The sequence below is a fragment of the Culex quinquefasciatus genome, chromosome 2 (genome assembly GCF_015732765.1).
Source record: "Culex quinquefasciatus strain JHB chromosome 2, VPISU_Cqui_1.0_pri_paternal, whole genome shotgun sequence".
Classification (NCBI taxonomy): domain Eukaryota; kingdom Metazoa; phylum Arthropoda; class Insecta; order Diptera; family Culicidae; genus Culex; species Culex quinquefasciatus.
This window is the reverse complement of record NC_051862.1, coordinates 116,571,192-116,588,775: the sequence shown is the minus strand read 5'-3', so window position 1 is coordinate 116,588,775 and position 17,584 is coordinate 116,571,192. Positions and strand designations below refer to the sequence as shown.

Sequence of the window (17,584 nt, the reverse complement as noted above, 5' to 3'; positions counted from 1 at the left end):
GTTTTGCATTACACTTGTGTAAACGAAAGTGATCTGAGTCTATGCTGTGTAAAAGGACGAGAGGTCGGGAGGTGGGTGTTTATCTGTCAGTCGAGATGCACTCGAGTGCGCCAAGGATTTGTGCTGGCTGCTTCTACTGATACAGTCAAGCCAGGGCAAAGAAGTCGCAGATTGGCGCAAAGTTTTGTTCGGTTCGGTTTTCGAGCGAACAAAGGCCAAACGATGCCACCACCTAATCGACGTGGGTGGCAGCAGAGGTGGCGCGGCTAAGATCAACACACTTCACAAGTGTGACACCAATGATCCTAATTCCCGCGTCGTTTCACAAGAGCACGCTGCCGTGCCATGCTTTAGATATCACAGCTTGGGTGTGCGGGTGTATGCAATGCATAATATGAATGTATGCATGAACCTCAGTTCGAGTCAAAAGCCACCATCGGATTATGTTGTGGGTATTTGTACTTGTATAGGGGAGATTCAGTTGACTTGCTCAAAGGACCTATTTAAACAATAATTGTCTCATTGATTTCAGCACAAAAAGCACAAACAAGCTGTTCCGGTGGTTCTTGGAAGCGTATTTTTAGTTATTTTGTTCAGTAAATAAGAGCTGTTTGTATTATTTACTGCTCAGATCAGACATTTCAGAACATGAACAAGCACTCACTGGAAATCTCAATCCTCACGGACATCTGAACAGTATAATCTCGTAGAATATTGATTGTTCATAATAAATGATTAGAAATACCTTGAAGAGCATAATGTTCAACTTAAATCAACGATCAATCTTTAAAATGTATTAATATTAATAAATTGTGCCAATGCACAACCACCAACCTCCCCTAAAGCTTGAATCGATGCTGGTGTTGCATATTTGATATCGCCAAACATTAACAGGGGTAGTAGTAGAAGGGAAAAAGTAAACACAGCGCATCATTTTCGTAACGCATTATCCGCACACATATTTGATCCTTATAACGGTTTTTCGTGTGACCGTATCGTAAGTGTTTCCGACGTCGAGTGTCATTCTAGGATGTGAAAATATTGCATCTCTTCAGTGGCACCACCAGCAGCAGCAGCCACAAGCTAAGCATCTCGTTGCTGCAGCTGTTGGTGGCGTAGAACATTGATTTGATATGCATTGCCATATCACTGGTGGAAATTGTCGTCATAAATTATTACATAAAATTCAGAAAAGTCCCCCGTCCTACCCATCATATACACACAGTTGCCAACACTCACTTGTAGCCGAATTCCATATCATCTCCGCACCCTCCCCAGGTCCAGTCCTCGTGCAGCTGGGAGGGGCGGGAACTCCGGGAGCACCCACATGAAGCCAACTGGCCATCGCGACAGGCGCGAGCGATGAAACTGGCAGCAGAGGCCGCCGCTAGCGCATGGACAAAGGCCATTTCGGGTGAACCTGCGGATGAGATACAGGAACGATTACAGATTTAATAAAAGAGGTTCAATAGCATAACTTTGTTGTCAAAGGAATTCCTTCTACTCTTGCCGACCTGAACTTTGCCATAATATAATGCGCTTATTCTGTGGGAAAATACTGCCCTAGTTATTTAATTACGGAAAGTTTGATGGCCTTTTAAAGTGATTGTTTTTCCAATAGGACCTTTAAAAATACCGTTATCAGGGGTGACATTGGGTCTGAGGGGTGAGATTGGGTCATACAAAAATGCTGAAATTTGTATGACCCAATCTCACCCCCCAGACCCAATATCACCCCTGTTGAAGGTTAATAAAATTTAGAATCTTGTAATAATCATAAAAATGTCAAGTTTTAATGTTCTTGAGAAACAAAAATACTCTTATTATAAAAAGCTTCCTTCGAATGATTTATCCGACCTATTCCATTATCCGAAGCGATTTTTTGAGGCCCTTTTACAAAGAAACTTGTTCTTCTGAATAGACCTATATCGCCCATGTTCGCATAAATGTCCCATATGCAAAAACAGCAAACTGAGAAAAACGCATTTGAAATTCCCCCCCCCCCCCTGCGTGTTAAATTTTCGCGAAAAAAAAACTGGATTTCCTCCTTAATTCGAGAACAAAGCACTGGATGTTATAGGCTCTTTTGAAAGAGCATACGATTTTGAACCAAACTGCATCAAAAACTCGAAATCGATGAAAATGCATATGGGACATTTATGTGATCAGAGGCAGTATAAATCTGATAAAAATTTTGAATTCTATTTCCAAATCTAATCAGAAAAATCAATTTATTCGCTCTACAGCATTGCCTAGGCGTTCTCGATTGCGAGATTCTTACCCGAAACTAGGTGATTGAGGCAATTGCAAACCTCTTTTTACACCATAGATTCCATCCACCTCGGGATTCGAACTGTCGACCTTTGAATTGTTAGTCCAACTGCCTATCAGCGACTCCACCGAGGCAGGACCCAGGGAGCCGACTCCTACACCTGGAATGAGCTATCGACCTAACCCTTTAGGTTAGACCGGGGCCAACATTTACTTTCCCATCCGACGGAAGGCGTGGTCAGACAAATCTCGTCTCGAAAAATGCCACCGGGACCTTCTGAGATCGAACCCTGGGTAAGAGGCAATCACGCTTACCCCTAAACTACGGGTCCCGGCTTCTATTTCTACAACACTTAAAACATGTATTTAAAAAATATATTTTAACTATTCTTAGTGCAAAATTGTCCAAAGAACCTGATAATGCCGTTTGTTTTCCGATTTGAATTCATTTTCTTTGAGAAAAACATGATGAAAACCACTTCTTGAAGTATTTGAACACTTCTTTAACATGCTCACACAGCAAAGAAAGAAGTAATCCAACTGTATGCAAAAGGCCTGGATGTAAAATAAATTTTGAATTATTTTACGAAATTCTATGTAATATTACACCCTGAAATATGCAGCCCATCAGTATTGGAAACCTACATGACCGATATGTCAAGCTCATAAGTTTTTCATTCTTCATCTGTTTGTGTTGTGTACGAAAGCTTAATTTATTGTTTAAACTTATTTACCAATCATAAGTATAAGTATAAGATAAGAATAATGCTGACATCAAATGCGTTTTTTTCGTTTGCATTGAAGGTAGAACAATTTTTAATTGCCGGGTAGTTTGATAAACTCTAATTTAACAACAAAAAGATCTACGATGCGCACAAATTTAACATTTTTGGTAACATGCAATTTACAAATTATTCAGCATTTTCTGACAACACATGCTACAAGCCAAAAGGTCAAAAATTTTAACACTCAATTGGTCATGGACACGGAAAATGTGCGGAGGAGGAGTCGTACGAGTGGAATAAATCGAAAAATTTAGTTGCGGTTCGTTAAAAAGTAAACGTGAAGACAAAAATTGAGAAGAAAGAGGCGGTAAGGACAAAGGATCGCTGGCTGGAATGGCCTGGCCTGACTTGGCCACGTCTATTTAGGAGGCTGATGCTCAGTTTTCTCCATTATCTTCCGTGTTAAATACGCTTCGAATTTGGAAACGATATGTTGCACGTATGCTCTCCACCAAACAATAAGCTTCCTTCCTAGGTGGTATACCATCAAACAGCACAACACAACCACTGACTGGCCTGGTCGAGAGAAATAATAATAAAGCATAATTTATGATACATTCAGACTGAAAGAGATCGTACCGCAACATCAAAGGGAAACATATTTTGTCGGAATGCCGACATTGTGATGCGGTAGTATTTTTTCGTAGCTTGTGGCATTTTCTCCTTGTTCACACATAATCATGTTTGACCACCAATCAGATCGAGTTTGCGTACGTACGCTAAACGCTGTCCCTGTGTGTGCCTGTTTGTATGTACGGCGGCATTGAATTAATCGTTTCCAATTATGCAAATTAGCGGCAGGAGTGAGAGAGGAGAGTATATTCTTCGCGTTGATCGTGTTATGTTAATTATTTTCGAGCTTTGTCGCGTCAGTGTGGCACATATTGGCAGCAGCAGGACGACAAGTGGCTGGTGGTTTGGGGCCTACCGCCTATGCTACTGTTGTCCAGCTTTGGGAAGCTGGAAGGGCGTTTGAAAGCCCTTGATAGAATAGCTGTTTTATCTGTTAAAATTGGAAAATTTTAAATGAAAAAAAAACAGTAAAATTTTCTTTGTGGTTAGAGACGAAGCTTCTGTAAAATGTTTTAATAAGATTTAGCATAGCATAGCATAGCATTGGTGTCTACCCGTAGCTGCTACTTCGTTATTGACCAGGACCCCCAAACATTGCTCCGTGGACCACAGATGAAAAGTAGGAACCAATCATCACCCCTTCGCAATTTTCAAAGGTCCCTATCGTGCTGATCAATACCGACGCCGGCCACGACCAGTGGTAAGACACGGGGAAGTGGATGGGAATGTTAGCCGATACTTGAGTGATGGGACCGCCAAATCGACTGCGTCTCCGACAAAGTATCACATGAGTTTTGAGGGGTTAGTAAGATGGGTATGAGGTCAGGATTCACTGTGGTAGGTGATGCGACCATGAGCAATTTGTTTATGGGTTGAAATTTTAAAAATCTTAGGCAGCCGGCTGCGGAAAGATACCTATCTAGGGATTTAAATATAGTATTAAATCGACCGCGATTCTCCAGAAATTCTCCGTCGGCGTGCCTTCCGATCAACGGTGATGTAGGAAGGGCTTCACTCATTAAAATTATTTTATATCATAAGCCTTAAAACATATCCGTCGACGTGCCTTCCGATCCTCGATGATATAGAAAGGACTTAATCCAGCAATACGACTTGCTTGTCTCAAAAAAAAAATCGGATCGTTTCTATCGAAAACTATATAAGGAGAACAAAAATAAAATTCATCGGCCAACGAACGCGCGAACAAAAAATAAATGAAAAAAGAAGAAGAAGAAATCCAATCACCCCATGAACACAAATAGCGACACAAAAGAGACGGAAAATAACACGAAAAAAAACAGGACTGCGCGTCCACACAGGCACCGCACTACTGATGCCATTTTTAAATTATACTGACCAATCACCCCATGCACTCGAACAGCGACATAAAAGAGACGGGAAATAACACGAAAAAACAGGACTGCGCGTCCACACAGGCACCGCACTACTGATGCCATTATTTAATTATAATGACCAATCACCCCATGCACTCGAACAGCGACATAAAAGAGACGGAAAATAACACGAAAAAACAGGACTGCGCGTCCACACAGGCACCACACCACTGATGCCATTATTTAATTATAATGACCAATCACCCCATGCACTCGAACAGCGACATAAAAGAGACGGAAAATAACACGAAAAAACAGGGCTGCGCGTCCACACAGGCACCGCACTACTGATGCCATTTTTAAATTATACTGACCAATCACCCCATGCACTCGAACAGCGACATAAAAGAGACGGAAAATAACACGAAAAAACAGGACTGCGCGTCCACACAGGCACCACACCACTCTGTAAAATGTTTTAATAAGATTTATTTAAAAACTGATCTATGCCAAAGTCGGCTTATTATTGTATAACAGTTTGAGACCATTCATAAACCACGTGGACTCTTTATTCGAAATTTCAGACCTTCTCAGTAGTAGCCCAGTCCACCCACACATATAAAAAAATAAAAAGAGGTTATGTTCGCAAAATCGAGTTTTTACTAGTTAAACTAGATTTTTTTTTTTGAACTCATGACTATTTTTCCTCGCACGTCCAACAAATCACCTTTCACCAAGAGAACCTTAAATTGGTTGAAGCGACAAGAAGTTATGATTGTTTTTTGTAAAATGTGATTTTTGCGAAAATCAACGAAAATTACTATTTTTTTGGGCGACCCTAACACGGGGTAGGTCATCGGATGACCGTCATCCTAATAGCCAAACAAAAAAAAAGCGGGCTGATTTTTTGCGACCAGGAAACCCCCAGTTCAATTTTGAGCACGATATGAGCACTTCTGTTTTTTGATAGTGCTGTTTTCGTGGGTTACTGGTTACTGATTCGGACATCAGCAATCAATGGTCACATTTCATCCATCGTAAAATGCTGTAAAATGAATTTCTTTATCGGAAAACAAAAAAGACCTTTTAAAATCAGAGAGTTAAATAAAGTTCAACTAAACTTTGTTCAAAGGAGTTTCTTAGTCCTAGAAAAACTCATCAAGGAGTTACAAACAGTCGTGCGAACCTTGTTCATCTGTATGTGGTCTGTAAACACGAACCCTTCACACGAATCGTGTAGACTGTAGGAAATGTTTTTTGTTTCTATTTAAACGGAGTCAGCAGCACACTTCTGTATGCCAGCGCTCGCTCTTCGGTCATTCAAACGTAATGGATTTCAGAGAGTGAGCTATCAATTAACTCCGCTGTACGTAGGGGAAGAGATTGTGCACTAGCAGCAAATTGAATGTTGTTCAACTCCATTAAATAATTATTATAGGGTTATGTAAACATCGACCAGACAGGATAATTTCTACATTTAGTCGGCAGTAGTTTGAGTTCGAAGAGCTATTTGTAAAACTGATGCCAGAACAAAAAAATACAACGAATAATTTTGTTTGAACATTCCCGAAGGAGTCCCAATTTACTAGACGATATTTTGAAAAAAATAATTCGCTGTATAAAAATAAATCAGTTTCAGAATCACGTGTAATTTATTTTTATTTAGTTAAATTTACGTTGCCTTACAAAGTTACAATCTGCCATGGTTATTTATATTTTTACATTTTCGTAGAGAATTTTCTTTCAACAGAGATTTTCCAACTTATTGTTGAATTAATAAATGAAATTTTAAAGGCAGAAAAACTCCAATTATAGAAACGATAAATAGACTGTCAACAAGTCAAGACGCAGAGCACCGAAAGTACCAGGTCAAAAAGGGCAACGTTAATTATTTAACGAGAATTGTTGCGTTCAACTTTTTAATTCTCCGCAGCATCATCTTTTCATCATTTCTCCAATTTCCCTCTGGTTGGACCACCGTTCTTTTCTTTGTATACAACACTTGTGGCAGGTCGCATAGCTGCGGCGAGGCTGTGGCTTCTGGAAAATCATCAACCGCCGAGGAGATTCAGTAAACTAAATTTCTGATCTTCATCCTTTTCATAAAATTATAAGTACCACTGAAACCGGCGGAGAGTAGAGCAGAAGAGAGGATAACTTGTTTTCTTCTTTGCTTTCCCCTCTTCTATTCATCAGTTCATTTCATTAAAGTTGTATAATTTAATTCTATGCTTACAATAGGTGCACGCAACACCGTCCAACGTACGAATTAAAAAAAGAAAGAGAGTTTCTGAACAAGTCGCATTTTGATCTACAAGTTGTTTGAAAAATTCTTGACTTTAATCAACAAAGAAATAAAAACGATCAATTAATAAAAAAACATAAATGTTTTTAAATGTTCTATTAAACCAGAAAAAAGCATAAATGTTATTTAATTTACTTATTAGCAGTTAAGGAATCATAAGACTAAAGATAAACATTTGCGTGTAATCAATAGCGATAGAAGTCGGACGGTAACGCCTGTCTTTTGGTTGACACTGACATGAGACTTGCAAAAATCAATTAGGCCGATGCAAATATTTAAAAAAGTTTTTGTCCCTCGGCCCTGGCCGAGGTCAAGGGGGGAAGGGGGCAAAAAAATAAAAAAATATAAAAATTTAAATAACAAGCCATAATCTTCATATTTAAATTAAAAAAGTGTTTTAAAATGCATTTTACACTAGTTCAATTGTTTTGCAATCATTAGTTTTCAAAAAATCTATGATCTGACAAAAACAAAAATTGTATCGGAAAAAAAGATTTTGCATCGAAAATTTTCAAAAAATCTAATCTTAAGATAATAAACACAAACATGCAAAAAATGATTTTAAACGCAGAAGAATGTATTTTAATTTGATTTCAGTTGGTTGCACTTGAATTTTCATTGAAATTTTGATGTTTATTGTACAAATATTTTTTTTGCCCCCTGATTTTTCGGGCCAATTTTGAAGGGGGGGACAAAAACTTTTAAAAATATTTGTACCAGCCTTATTTGCTAAAAAAATTCACTATAATTGAAAAGTGATATCAATCAATCGGGATCTTATTTGGAACTTATGTTAAGTTAACAAACAAAACAAAATAACAATATATTGGTATTTGTAAGCCCTGACTAAATATCGATACCCGTGTGCCCTTTGAACTATCTAGAAATGATTCCCAGCAGGCTTAGTTCAAGAGAGCACACGGGCATCGACATAGAGTTTTATTTGTGAAGCGTCGGAAATAGCTACCCCAACGGTAGGTGTATTTCATGAAGGTACACAGATTTAAACATTTCTCCAGGGTTTACCTTGGGTTTTCTTCTACACACAAAGGAAACCGCAGACAAAGTCACAAGTTGGTTGGTATATATGCTCATAGCTTTTAGGTTTCTGCCTTCGGGGTTACTTTTCCGTACAGACTGGGCTGCACACCAATAGATGCTGGTTTGGAAATTGATCAGTTAGACGTTCTGCGGATTGATTGAAGGCGTAAGGGAGCACTTGATACTTGGCGTTCGGCTCGAAAAGGTCAATAAAGGCACTTTATTATTATTTTTGTGGTGGAAAAAAACCATCCTCATAAGTAAAAATAGTTTTTTTTACCTGCCTAAACTAGATATCAGTATTTTTTTTATAAATATTTAAACTTTATTTTGAGCTAAGAGCTAAGTCTGCCTGTGTGGATTAATCGGACCGCGCACTGGACTCACAATCCAGAGGTCGCCGGTTCGAATCCCGGGGCGGACGCAAAAAATTCTAAGTGTAAATATAGGTATTCGGTGCCCTCTCCCCGTGCCCATACCTTCACACTTAGGAGACCCGGGAGGCGGAGTCTTGTCGCAAAAAGAACGATACACGCCTGTGGATCCGTTGACGAAACCGCAAGGTTTAAGAGGGCCACATTATAAGGTGTTACGTCGATTCCGTTTTTTTTAGCTAAGATGTGAATCATTATGTAACACGATATGTTTAGAAATTGCATATTAAACTAAGTCGTGTAATTTAAAAAAAATCTGGCAGTCATACAGGTGAAACAAGTGCCTTCAATAAAGAGGACTGATAACGCGATTCCCATTTGGGAATTAAGCGAATAAAATTAAATTGAAAATAAGATGAAAATTCTGCAACTTAACTTCATGTAGATTTGGTTTAATAACCTTTTAACTACATAAGTTATCCCTTGCACTATAGTTTGAAAGATGGATCAAAATTTAATTTAGTTTTTATTATTTTCCGCATAACCTTGTACGAGTGTGCTAGCATCGAAAAATCTGTCCACGACAATAACTTTTTTTTCACCCAGCCCCGCAGTCTTGTGAATGGCACCCATCTCGAAGGGCATGACAAAAGTGGCTGTAAATCCCTAATTTGTTCCGGACGTATGCTAGACATTATGGAAATATTACAGCGACGGTGACGACGTCATGTAGATTCGAGGGGTTTGCAGTGATGCTTATTTTTTACTTTAAACGGAACAGCCCTTATGCAGACAAACTTTTCGGTCCTTGGTCATACGGTTGGTACGGTTTATGTTGAACAGCCAAATCCTTCATATACATATTTGCTGTGTCAGTTGCTGGGACACAATGGGTTCAGTTTTTGGAGGGATGAACGTAAGGTGATTTTTGCCCCGAAGCACAACTCGTCACCGTCGTGCTAACTTGTCGTACGTGAAAACGCTTTTAATTAGTTTTAATTGAATGTCAAAGTTCTGACCTGCCAACATTAGAGGCACGCTGGAATTAGATGCTGTATTTGTTATTGTTTAGATTGCGTGCTCTCATTTTTATTTATTCAAGGTCAAACATTAAAACGCGTTTTTCTCCGAACGTCAAAAAGCAACGTACGACATGATAGCACGACAGCGTCGAACTGGCTACCGTTTGGGAACGAACACACAGTTGGAAGAGACATGCTATCCTTGTATTGTTTATTGCTGCGGTGGATTATTTAGTTTACATAACATTTAGAGGATGATACTATTGGCACACAGATTTGATTGTGGGTTTAGCGGATTACCTTAGACGTAACGATACTTGGAAAACTTAATAACCAACACAGCGAAGGACATCGATTGTGATTTTCTGCAAGAGTATCGGTTTTTTAGGCAACGCAATTAAGGTCCATACTTTGTGCTATTTTGCAAGTAAGACAACATTTTTGAATCTTTAATAATTAACATTGATATGATAATCTTATCTTGAGCCTAACCCTAAAAAAAACGCTTCCTCATTAAGCGCCAATATTTTCCGATTCAGATGGAGTTCTCAATGAATCGTCGGTTGTGTGCTATCTTGTGACAACGACCATTTAGTTCGAGAAAACCGGTTTAAAAGTTAGATGGTAAATATTTTCAAAACTATGAATGATAGAGTCAAACTTTTTTCGGCAATCGGTTCGTATACTATCGCTTAACAAAAGCTCCAAGTTTCAACTAATGTGGTCACACCCTGGGTGATGAATAGAGAGAATGCGTAACGTGATATTCGCATGATCGCACTTTGTTTACATCTACAGAGTAGGGGGCTGTTCAAGCACAAGCATGACTTTTTTCTTACTGGTAAATGAGCTGGTTTATAATCAGTAGTATGTGTTTTATTTTGTCTAGTTTTTGACATTTTTTGCTGGGAAATTGTGTGTGTTTGATCGATTAGAAAAGGTTTTTCTTTTTTACGGATGACGAAAAAAAAAAAAATGATATTACAAGTCTAGATTTCAACATTTGGATAATAAAGTGTTTTAAAATGCATTTTACACGCGTCCAGTTGCATTCCAATCATTAGGCGACATAAAGTTTGAAAAAATATTTGCAACGAAATTTTATGTTTTTCTACATGTAACCCCTTAGGTGTTTCATACAAGTAAATTGGAAAAATGTCAAGTGTTGGTACGAGTACACATTTAAACTTGTTTTTTTTAATGTTTGGACCGAAAGAATACATGTTTAACTATAAACTAAATAAATAAGAAGATTTCTAGAGTTTTTTTTATTAGGTCCTATAAACATATTAAAGACAATAGTTTATTGGTCCTTTAAAAAAAAAACTCTGGATTTTTGGTTGTATCTTTGCCGCGATAAAGCTATTTCCTGATGAAACAAGTAAACATGGAGTGGAAGTTTCATCTCGAACTGAGTTTTTTCTTGTAATTTTATTTAAATGATTCGTACATCATTACTGTGCATAATTAGCATAAACTCCAAACTTCTGAGCCACTTGTTTCATTATTCACTCGTTACAAATAATCTGTGTGTGGTCAAAGCATGCTTCATTTATATTGTACAGAAAGTTTGTGTTGTGAAAAAAAAGTTTGTGTTGAAGAGTTATTTTTGTGCGACGCACATTGTTCGCGTCCCTTCCTCTTCGAAACCCTTTATTATTTATGCGACACTAAATACCCCTTGTTACATAAGTTTACGTTTCAAATCATTGAATTTGGCTAATTCGACACGCAGAGACTGGGCGGGCACTCGCTCCATGAGTCAATTGAATTTTGAACAATATTTTTCCGCTTTTCATTGCGCCTTGTGAATTATATAAACTAATTAAACCAGATTCAATCCGTTCCTCTGTGCAAATAGACTTGTTTGAGCTGGGTAGACACAGACGAATCCAGCTGCGAGTTAACATGATTGAACATAGCCAATATCCAGAGCGTATTTTATGTATATTTCAGCGCACAGATGCGGGGAATCAAAATTTGTGCACTTTTTTGGGGATTCGAATTTCCGTGTGGCTATTCACTATACTGCTGATTCGGTCGGGTCTGCTAGTTATGGGTTGGAACTATGTATCTTTGTAGGTGCCAGAGGTGGTGTACACAAAAAAATCGAGAATCAGTGGAAGTGGCGAGCGGCGAAAAATAAAAGAGAAACTCACTATAAGCTAACACATTTCAGTGACGTGACGAATCAGATGTAAGTGAACATATTACCTTCGTACACAGAGAGGGGTGAGCTCTTACACGCGATGGGTAGTCGGCAACGAGCAGCATCCGCGGCATCGGCCTATCGGCAGCAGCTTTATGTGCGTATTCTACATATATAGGTTATGGAGGAATACACACTATCCATGGCAGAAGAGAGAAAATATTAAACCCAATTATAAACAGGAAAAATATAATCTCAATCATCGTAAAAGAAGAATCGATAACATGTGCCCGGAGCACGCCAACCGGTGCCGCCGTTGGAAGTAGGCATTTTCAAAAGAACTACTCACATCTCAATGATACCGCCATGCATCCAGAATTCACAGGAGGCGGCCAAACGAGTTGGACCAGGAAGATGCGTGGAAAGAAAACATGCGGATGATAAATTACATAATTGCAATGTGATTAACGATTAGAAACAAAGACGGCATCGGCCGCGTTCTCTGCATTATAATTATGTATAATTTGCTGATCTATTTGCTTGTATCTGAACGCTTCAACTACGAAATTTCTGTAATCCTTGTCATCGTGCATCGATTTCCAACTCATTCATGAATGATGAGATCGAAATTCTGGCTGAGCCAACGAGTTTTTTTTGCTACAGTTTATGTTCATTTCAAATTCAGCAGGATTTGCTGACTCGATGTATATTTTAAGGTTGGTCTCACTTCCGTTTGATCATTTTCTGCCCCTCACTCTCTCTATCTTTCTGCCACGGCCAAGCAATCGGATTTTAATTGAAAAGATATTTTTTGGTTGTTTGCGTTTGAATCTGTTTCTTGGGATTAATTTATAATCGGTTTACGTTATGACAGATCCCTCTTATATCATGCTTATACGTATAACAATAAGTGCGGAGCATGAAACTGCATTTATCCTTACTTTCCACCGTTCATCGTGGCCTGGATTGACTGTTTTTGATCATCAGCAGAGTTATTCATGGCTCATGCCTTTCATTCACGCAAGATGAACGTTTAGGGATAGAAAAATATATCGTTTTTGTGGTGAGTGTTGTGCGAGTTAACTTCGACATCCACCTACATACGACACAGTCTGAGGGGTCGTGATGTTCTTCGAGTTGTGTGTAGAACGAGCTGCAATGTCGGTGACAACAGCCCTAAAGATAACAACAACCATCTCGCATAACTGTGGAAATCTTCCATGCATTCAAAAAGTTCATTTGACGGTTCAATGGCTGTGAAAGCACTGGAACATCTATAAAAGAACTTATGCAAGATTGAACTGCGAGTAGCACCAGTGAGCGCTGTTGGTTTTGGGCTTGAAAGACATCGTGTTATAATTTTGCAAAAATAGGGTATTTGAACAACAAATTGCTTACTGCTGGTGTGAAAGATTCTCGATTGACTCTTTATAACAGACCTGCAATATTGCGGTAGCCTAAATAAGTGTTAAACAGTGTAAAAACAATCATCGAGAATTTTGTTTTTGTTTTTTTTTGTCCACAGAAACATAATAATCATGGAGATATCGTACCTATTTAACAAAAAAAAAAAAAAAAAACATTGTGTCAATAAAAACGCTAATTTTGAACAATCTATTCCGCTTGTTTTTATTTGCAATTGCATTGAAAAACTACTTACTTTTTTGTCATTTTCGGATTACTAAATGGTCAACTTTTTATCGCCAAAAGTTTTGCAAGTTTCTGCCCATTTCTAGGAGTCCGAAGTTATGTTATGGATGAGTCACCCAAAACCTCTTTTACGCAAATGGACCGACGTTTTGCTTCCCATCCGATAGAAGGCGTGATCAGGTAAATCTCGTCTCGAAAAATGCCACCGGGTCCGTCTGGGATTGAACCCAATTTTTACTGGGGTAAGAGGCTACCACGCTAACCACTTCACCACTGGACCCGTTCAACTTTTCAGCAATTGTATAGAAAAGTCATACTTTTCGATACTAAACAAAACAAAATAACGACTAGTGCTGAAAATTCTCTTGCATAAAGTACTATTAAGAAAACCTTTTTATGTTGACATGAATCGCAGAAATGGCTCATAAAAGAAAAGTTACTGCTCAAAAATCGTCAGCAAAACTTACACATTTTTCGACTACCAATGATATGCACTTCACATTGTTAGAGGATTTTAACCTTTTTTTATATAAGTGTTGTATCGTAGTTAATTTTCAGGTGGAAATAATTGTAGCACAGCCAGATAGATATTTTTAAAGCCAGAACCTGTAGACATCAATACAAGAATCATAAACGACGTAAAATTCCCATGTTACCGGAAAGATACACTCATCCCCTACGAGAGAGCGATTTGTTGATTTTGAGTTTTCATAAATGCCCTAAGAGCGGGGTTTTGTGAGCCCATGTATGGTTTACAGCGAGGCGGTTAGAAAGCAAACGATTTCAAGAGTGTTTTTATTATTCATCGCAACCCTTTTGAGGGCACATAATGCATCTCACATTATGCCACCGTTCAAGGACACTTTCTTCTCAAGAGCGGGAGGAAGTTTACAAACTTTTTTTTCCAATCCACCTGGTAGTGTAATAAAGGATTTTTAGTATGGTTTGAGCAATTATGATTTTAATTAGAAAAATAACTTAAACACTCAAGGTGTAACGAACATTTAAGAAACCTAGATTAAATTAAAAACAAATATAAAAATTGGATTGTCTGTAAACAGTGATGGAATAATTATCTTCAAAAGAAAATCATTGGATTTTCAACAAGAGAAAAAATCCGAAGGGAGCATTCTCTCCTCTCTCGCGCATGAAAGATCGGTAAAAGTAATCTAAAAAAATCATCATCATGATTATTCGGCGGAACATCTTTTCACTACTACACTTGCAAGTGTAACGTCACACGTTGAAAAATGACATGTGAAATAAATAATTTTAAGTGGTGCTGACAGGGAAATTCACAAAAAATCATCAGCAGATTGATTTTCTGGAAGAATTTCGGGAGCGATTTTCTTTTGCGTGATTTGCCTCCTCTCTCTTTCGCGGGTGAAGAAAGTTCGCAAGTGAAATTGATTGTTTTGCGATTATTCCATCCCTGTCTGTAAATCAAAGAATGTGTTGTGGTGATGCAACAAGCATTACCATCATGGCTTAGAACTTTAGTCCCGCGATAGGAACGGGGGTTTCATTTTTAGGCTTATTGTTTTGCTCCGTGAGAGAAAGAGCCGTAAGACGAAGTTCTTCGTAAAAACAATAATTAAAAATAGGATGCTACTTTTTATAAGATTGCAATACGTTTCCAACATAAACTTATAAAAAACCGCAAAAAAAACTGTAAAGATCTATGTTGGTGTGCACCTTAGAGATGAATAGACCGTGATTCGAGTGATGCTTTGTGAAACACCCAACCAAGGACCAAGGCAGGCTAGTGGCTAGAGATGGATAGGTTAGTTTTCTGGCGCTGCTGCGTTGAAGAAAGAAAAAAAAAACCCGCGCGGCAACATCAAGGCGGCAAGAAGAAAAGGAAACCGGATAGTTTAGTCCCTTTTCTGGGATGTTCATGGGCTTGAGTGTGTGTGTTCATGAGGCATGAGGCAGGTCTACAAACCTATATTTGAAACTGGTCCAAAAACGGTGTCATCCTCGATAGTGCTGCAATTCCATCGGCGATGCCTGAATTGATATTTGCATTCCTGCAGGAAGAAAAAACGACCAATTAAAATAATTTGTTACATAGCATTAGGCTAGTAAGTGACATTGTTTTCGCTTCTTGTGCTTAATGCAACAACCTACTTGAATGGCGGCACGAGCTCCACGGCTAATGGCGGGCATGACACTGGTGTGCTGGGCACACAACTTTTGTTGCCCTCCACTGAGCCCACTGACTTTGTAGCAAAGGTCCGGGTTGAGATTAATTATATCTTTTTCACTTTGATTGCTCCCATTGGTGGCGCTTTCGATCGCAAAAATAGTACCGTTTTTCAAGCTAATACTACCACCCAAACTTCCTATGGCACTAACACTGGAACTATTCAATGATCCGTAAATTGGAATAATTGTACTATCTTTGGCAAAGTTGTGCTCCAGCTGAAATCGTTGGGCTTTGGTGGTGAGCCGGTCAGCTCGGCGAAATCGGGAAAGTTTCCGAACGTCGGACGGTGCTGGTGGAGACGTACTAGTCGATGAGCTGGACGATGTTAATTGCTGCAACTTGAATGCTTTCTGCTGAAGTCTTTGAAGCCGTTTAGCACCTTTTCGGCCGACTTTGGTCTTGTTTGTGCTTGAACTTTGATTCGCTACGCCGCTAATGTCTTGAACCGGATTGGAGTTAATTGGTTTCTCGGATGGCTTTTTATTTTTTCGATTCCGCTTCTTACCGTTTCCTCGTGCGCCACCTCCGGAGCCACGTGTAGGAACGTTATCAAACTCGACATCATCGACGGCCACGGCCGCGCTAGACGCCGATGCCGCCAGTGTGGTTCTGTTGCGTCCGAGTTTTCGAGTCGGTTGTATTGTGGCGGCCAGTGGAGATTTATTGCCTATCTCTTCTCCTGTTCCATCTTTGCCGTGATAGACGGGCGGCGACGGTTTTTTATTCTTGATACTCTCTCCGTCATTTCCTTTGATCTCTTTCTTCCTCTCGTTATTGTGGCCGTAATTGTTGTTATTATTCTCCTCATCTGGCGTGGAATCCGGGGTTTGGTCGTTTTGTAAAAAAACCTGTGGGACTATTGTAATTTTCTCCATTTTGAACATGTCGTCTTTATTATCAGATAATATATCTTGTGAGTTGGGAAGAATTTGCCGCGGCATATTGATCGTTGGCCGCAATCGTGTGAACTTTTCAGGAAAGGTCTTTGCCGCACTTTGATCTTCCCTAATTTGTAGCACTGGCATCTGGTTGAATAAGGGCCGGAAGGCCGGCGTTGGGGCAACAGTCGTAGTGGTCGTCGGCACTGTCGTGCTGACAGGTTCTGACCCGTTCTTTTGTAGTGAAGGAAAAACCACAAATTTGCTCTGAAAGTTCTTATCGGACTGTGTCAGATTCTGGAGCATCAGAATATGACGCTTCAGGTCGTCAATATTGGTCGACGATCCATGAAATATGGACGACGTTTTTTCCTTTTCATTGGACGAAGTCTTCAATGCTAACGGTATGATGTATTTTCTTTCCTTTTTACTGCTATCATCTGATATCATGTGCTCGCTGAAACTTTTCCTCTCCATGTCCACGTCGTTTGAAAGGCTGGTTTCCGTCGTTATTTCGAAATGATTCACAAACGACGGAGGAGTTGTGGTCAAGAATGTAATGGTCATGTTGCTAGGAAGCGTATTGACCACACCCATCGATGATGACATCCCTGCTAGCTGCTGCCTCTTGGTGTCATCCTTTCGTCCGGTTTCGACAGGTCGAATGAAGTGGTCCAGATTTTGAACGCTCTTCAGCTTGTGCCGTATCTCAGTCAGGTTCAGCGATATGCTGTTGTTGGATAGTATCTCGAACTCCGACCGGAACTGGATGAAAGGCGATTTCATTCCGAGACAACTGTGTGGAAGAAACGAAGATAAAATAGAATGCATTAGGCTCATTAACTTTTTGCTGGCCTACATATGTGAACGTAAACGATGACACATTATCACGAAATTATGCAGTGATTTGTCTTGATTATACTGCTCGCATTTCAGCGCGATGTGGGCAGCCCACGGCAAATAAAGCTGTGCTCTAAACTGATGCCGTACCAT

The 17,584-nt window shown here is 39.3% G+C and overlaps 1 protein-coding gene across 1 annotated transcript in view; it reads right to left on the bottom strand.

The window, feature by feature from the left end:
- LOC6048642 (protein Wnt-5) overlaps positions 1-17,584 on the bottom strand; it is a 46,914-nt gene that overhangs the window by 3,328 nt on the left and 26,002 nt on the right. The window contains exons 2-4 of the mRNA XM_038254232.1: positions 15,635-17,387; positions 15,450-15,534; positions 1,240-1,420 (exon numbers count right to left, since the gene is read on the bottom strand). Of these exons, the coding sequence (XP_038110160.1) occupies positions 1,240-1,420; positions 15,450-15,534; positions 15,635-17,387 (2,019 nt within the window). The remainder of the gene's footprint in view (positions 1-1,239; positions 1,421-15,449; positions 15,535-15,634; positions 17,388-17,584) is intronic.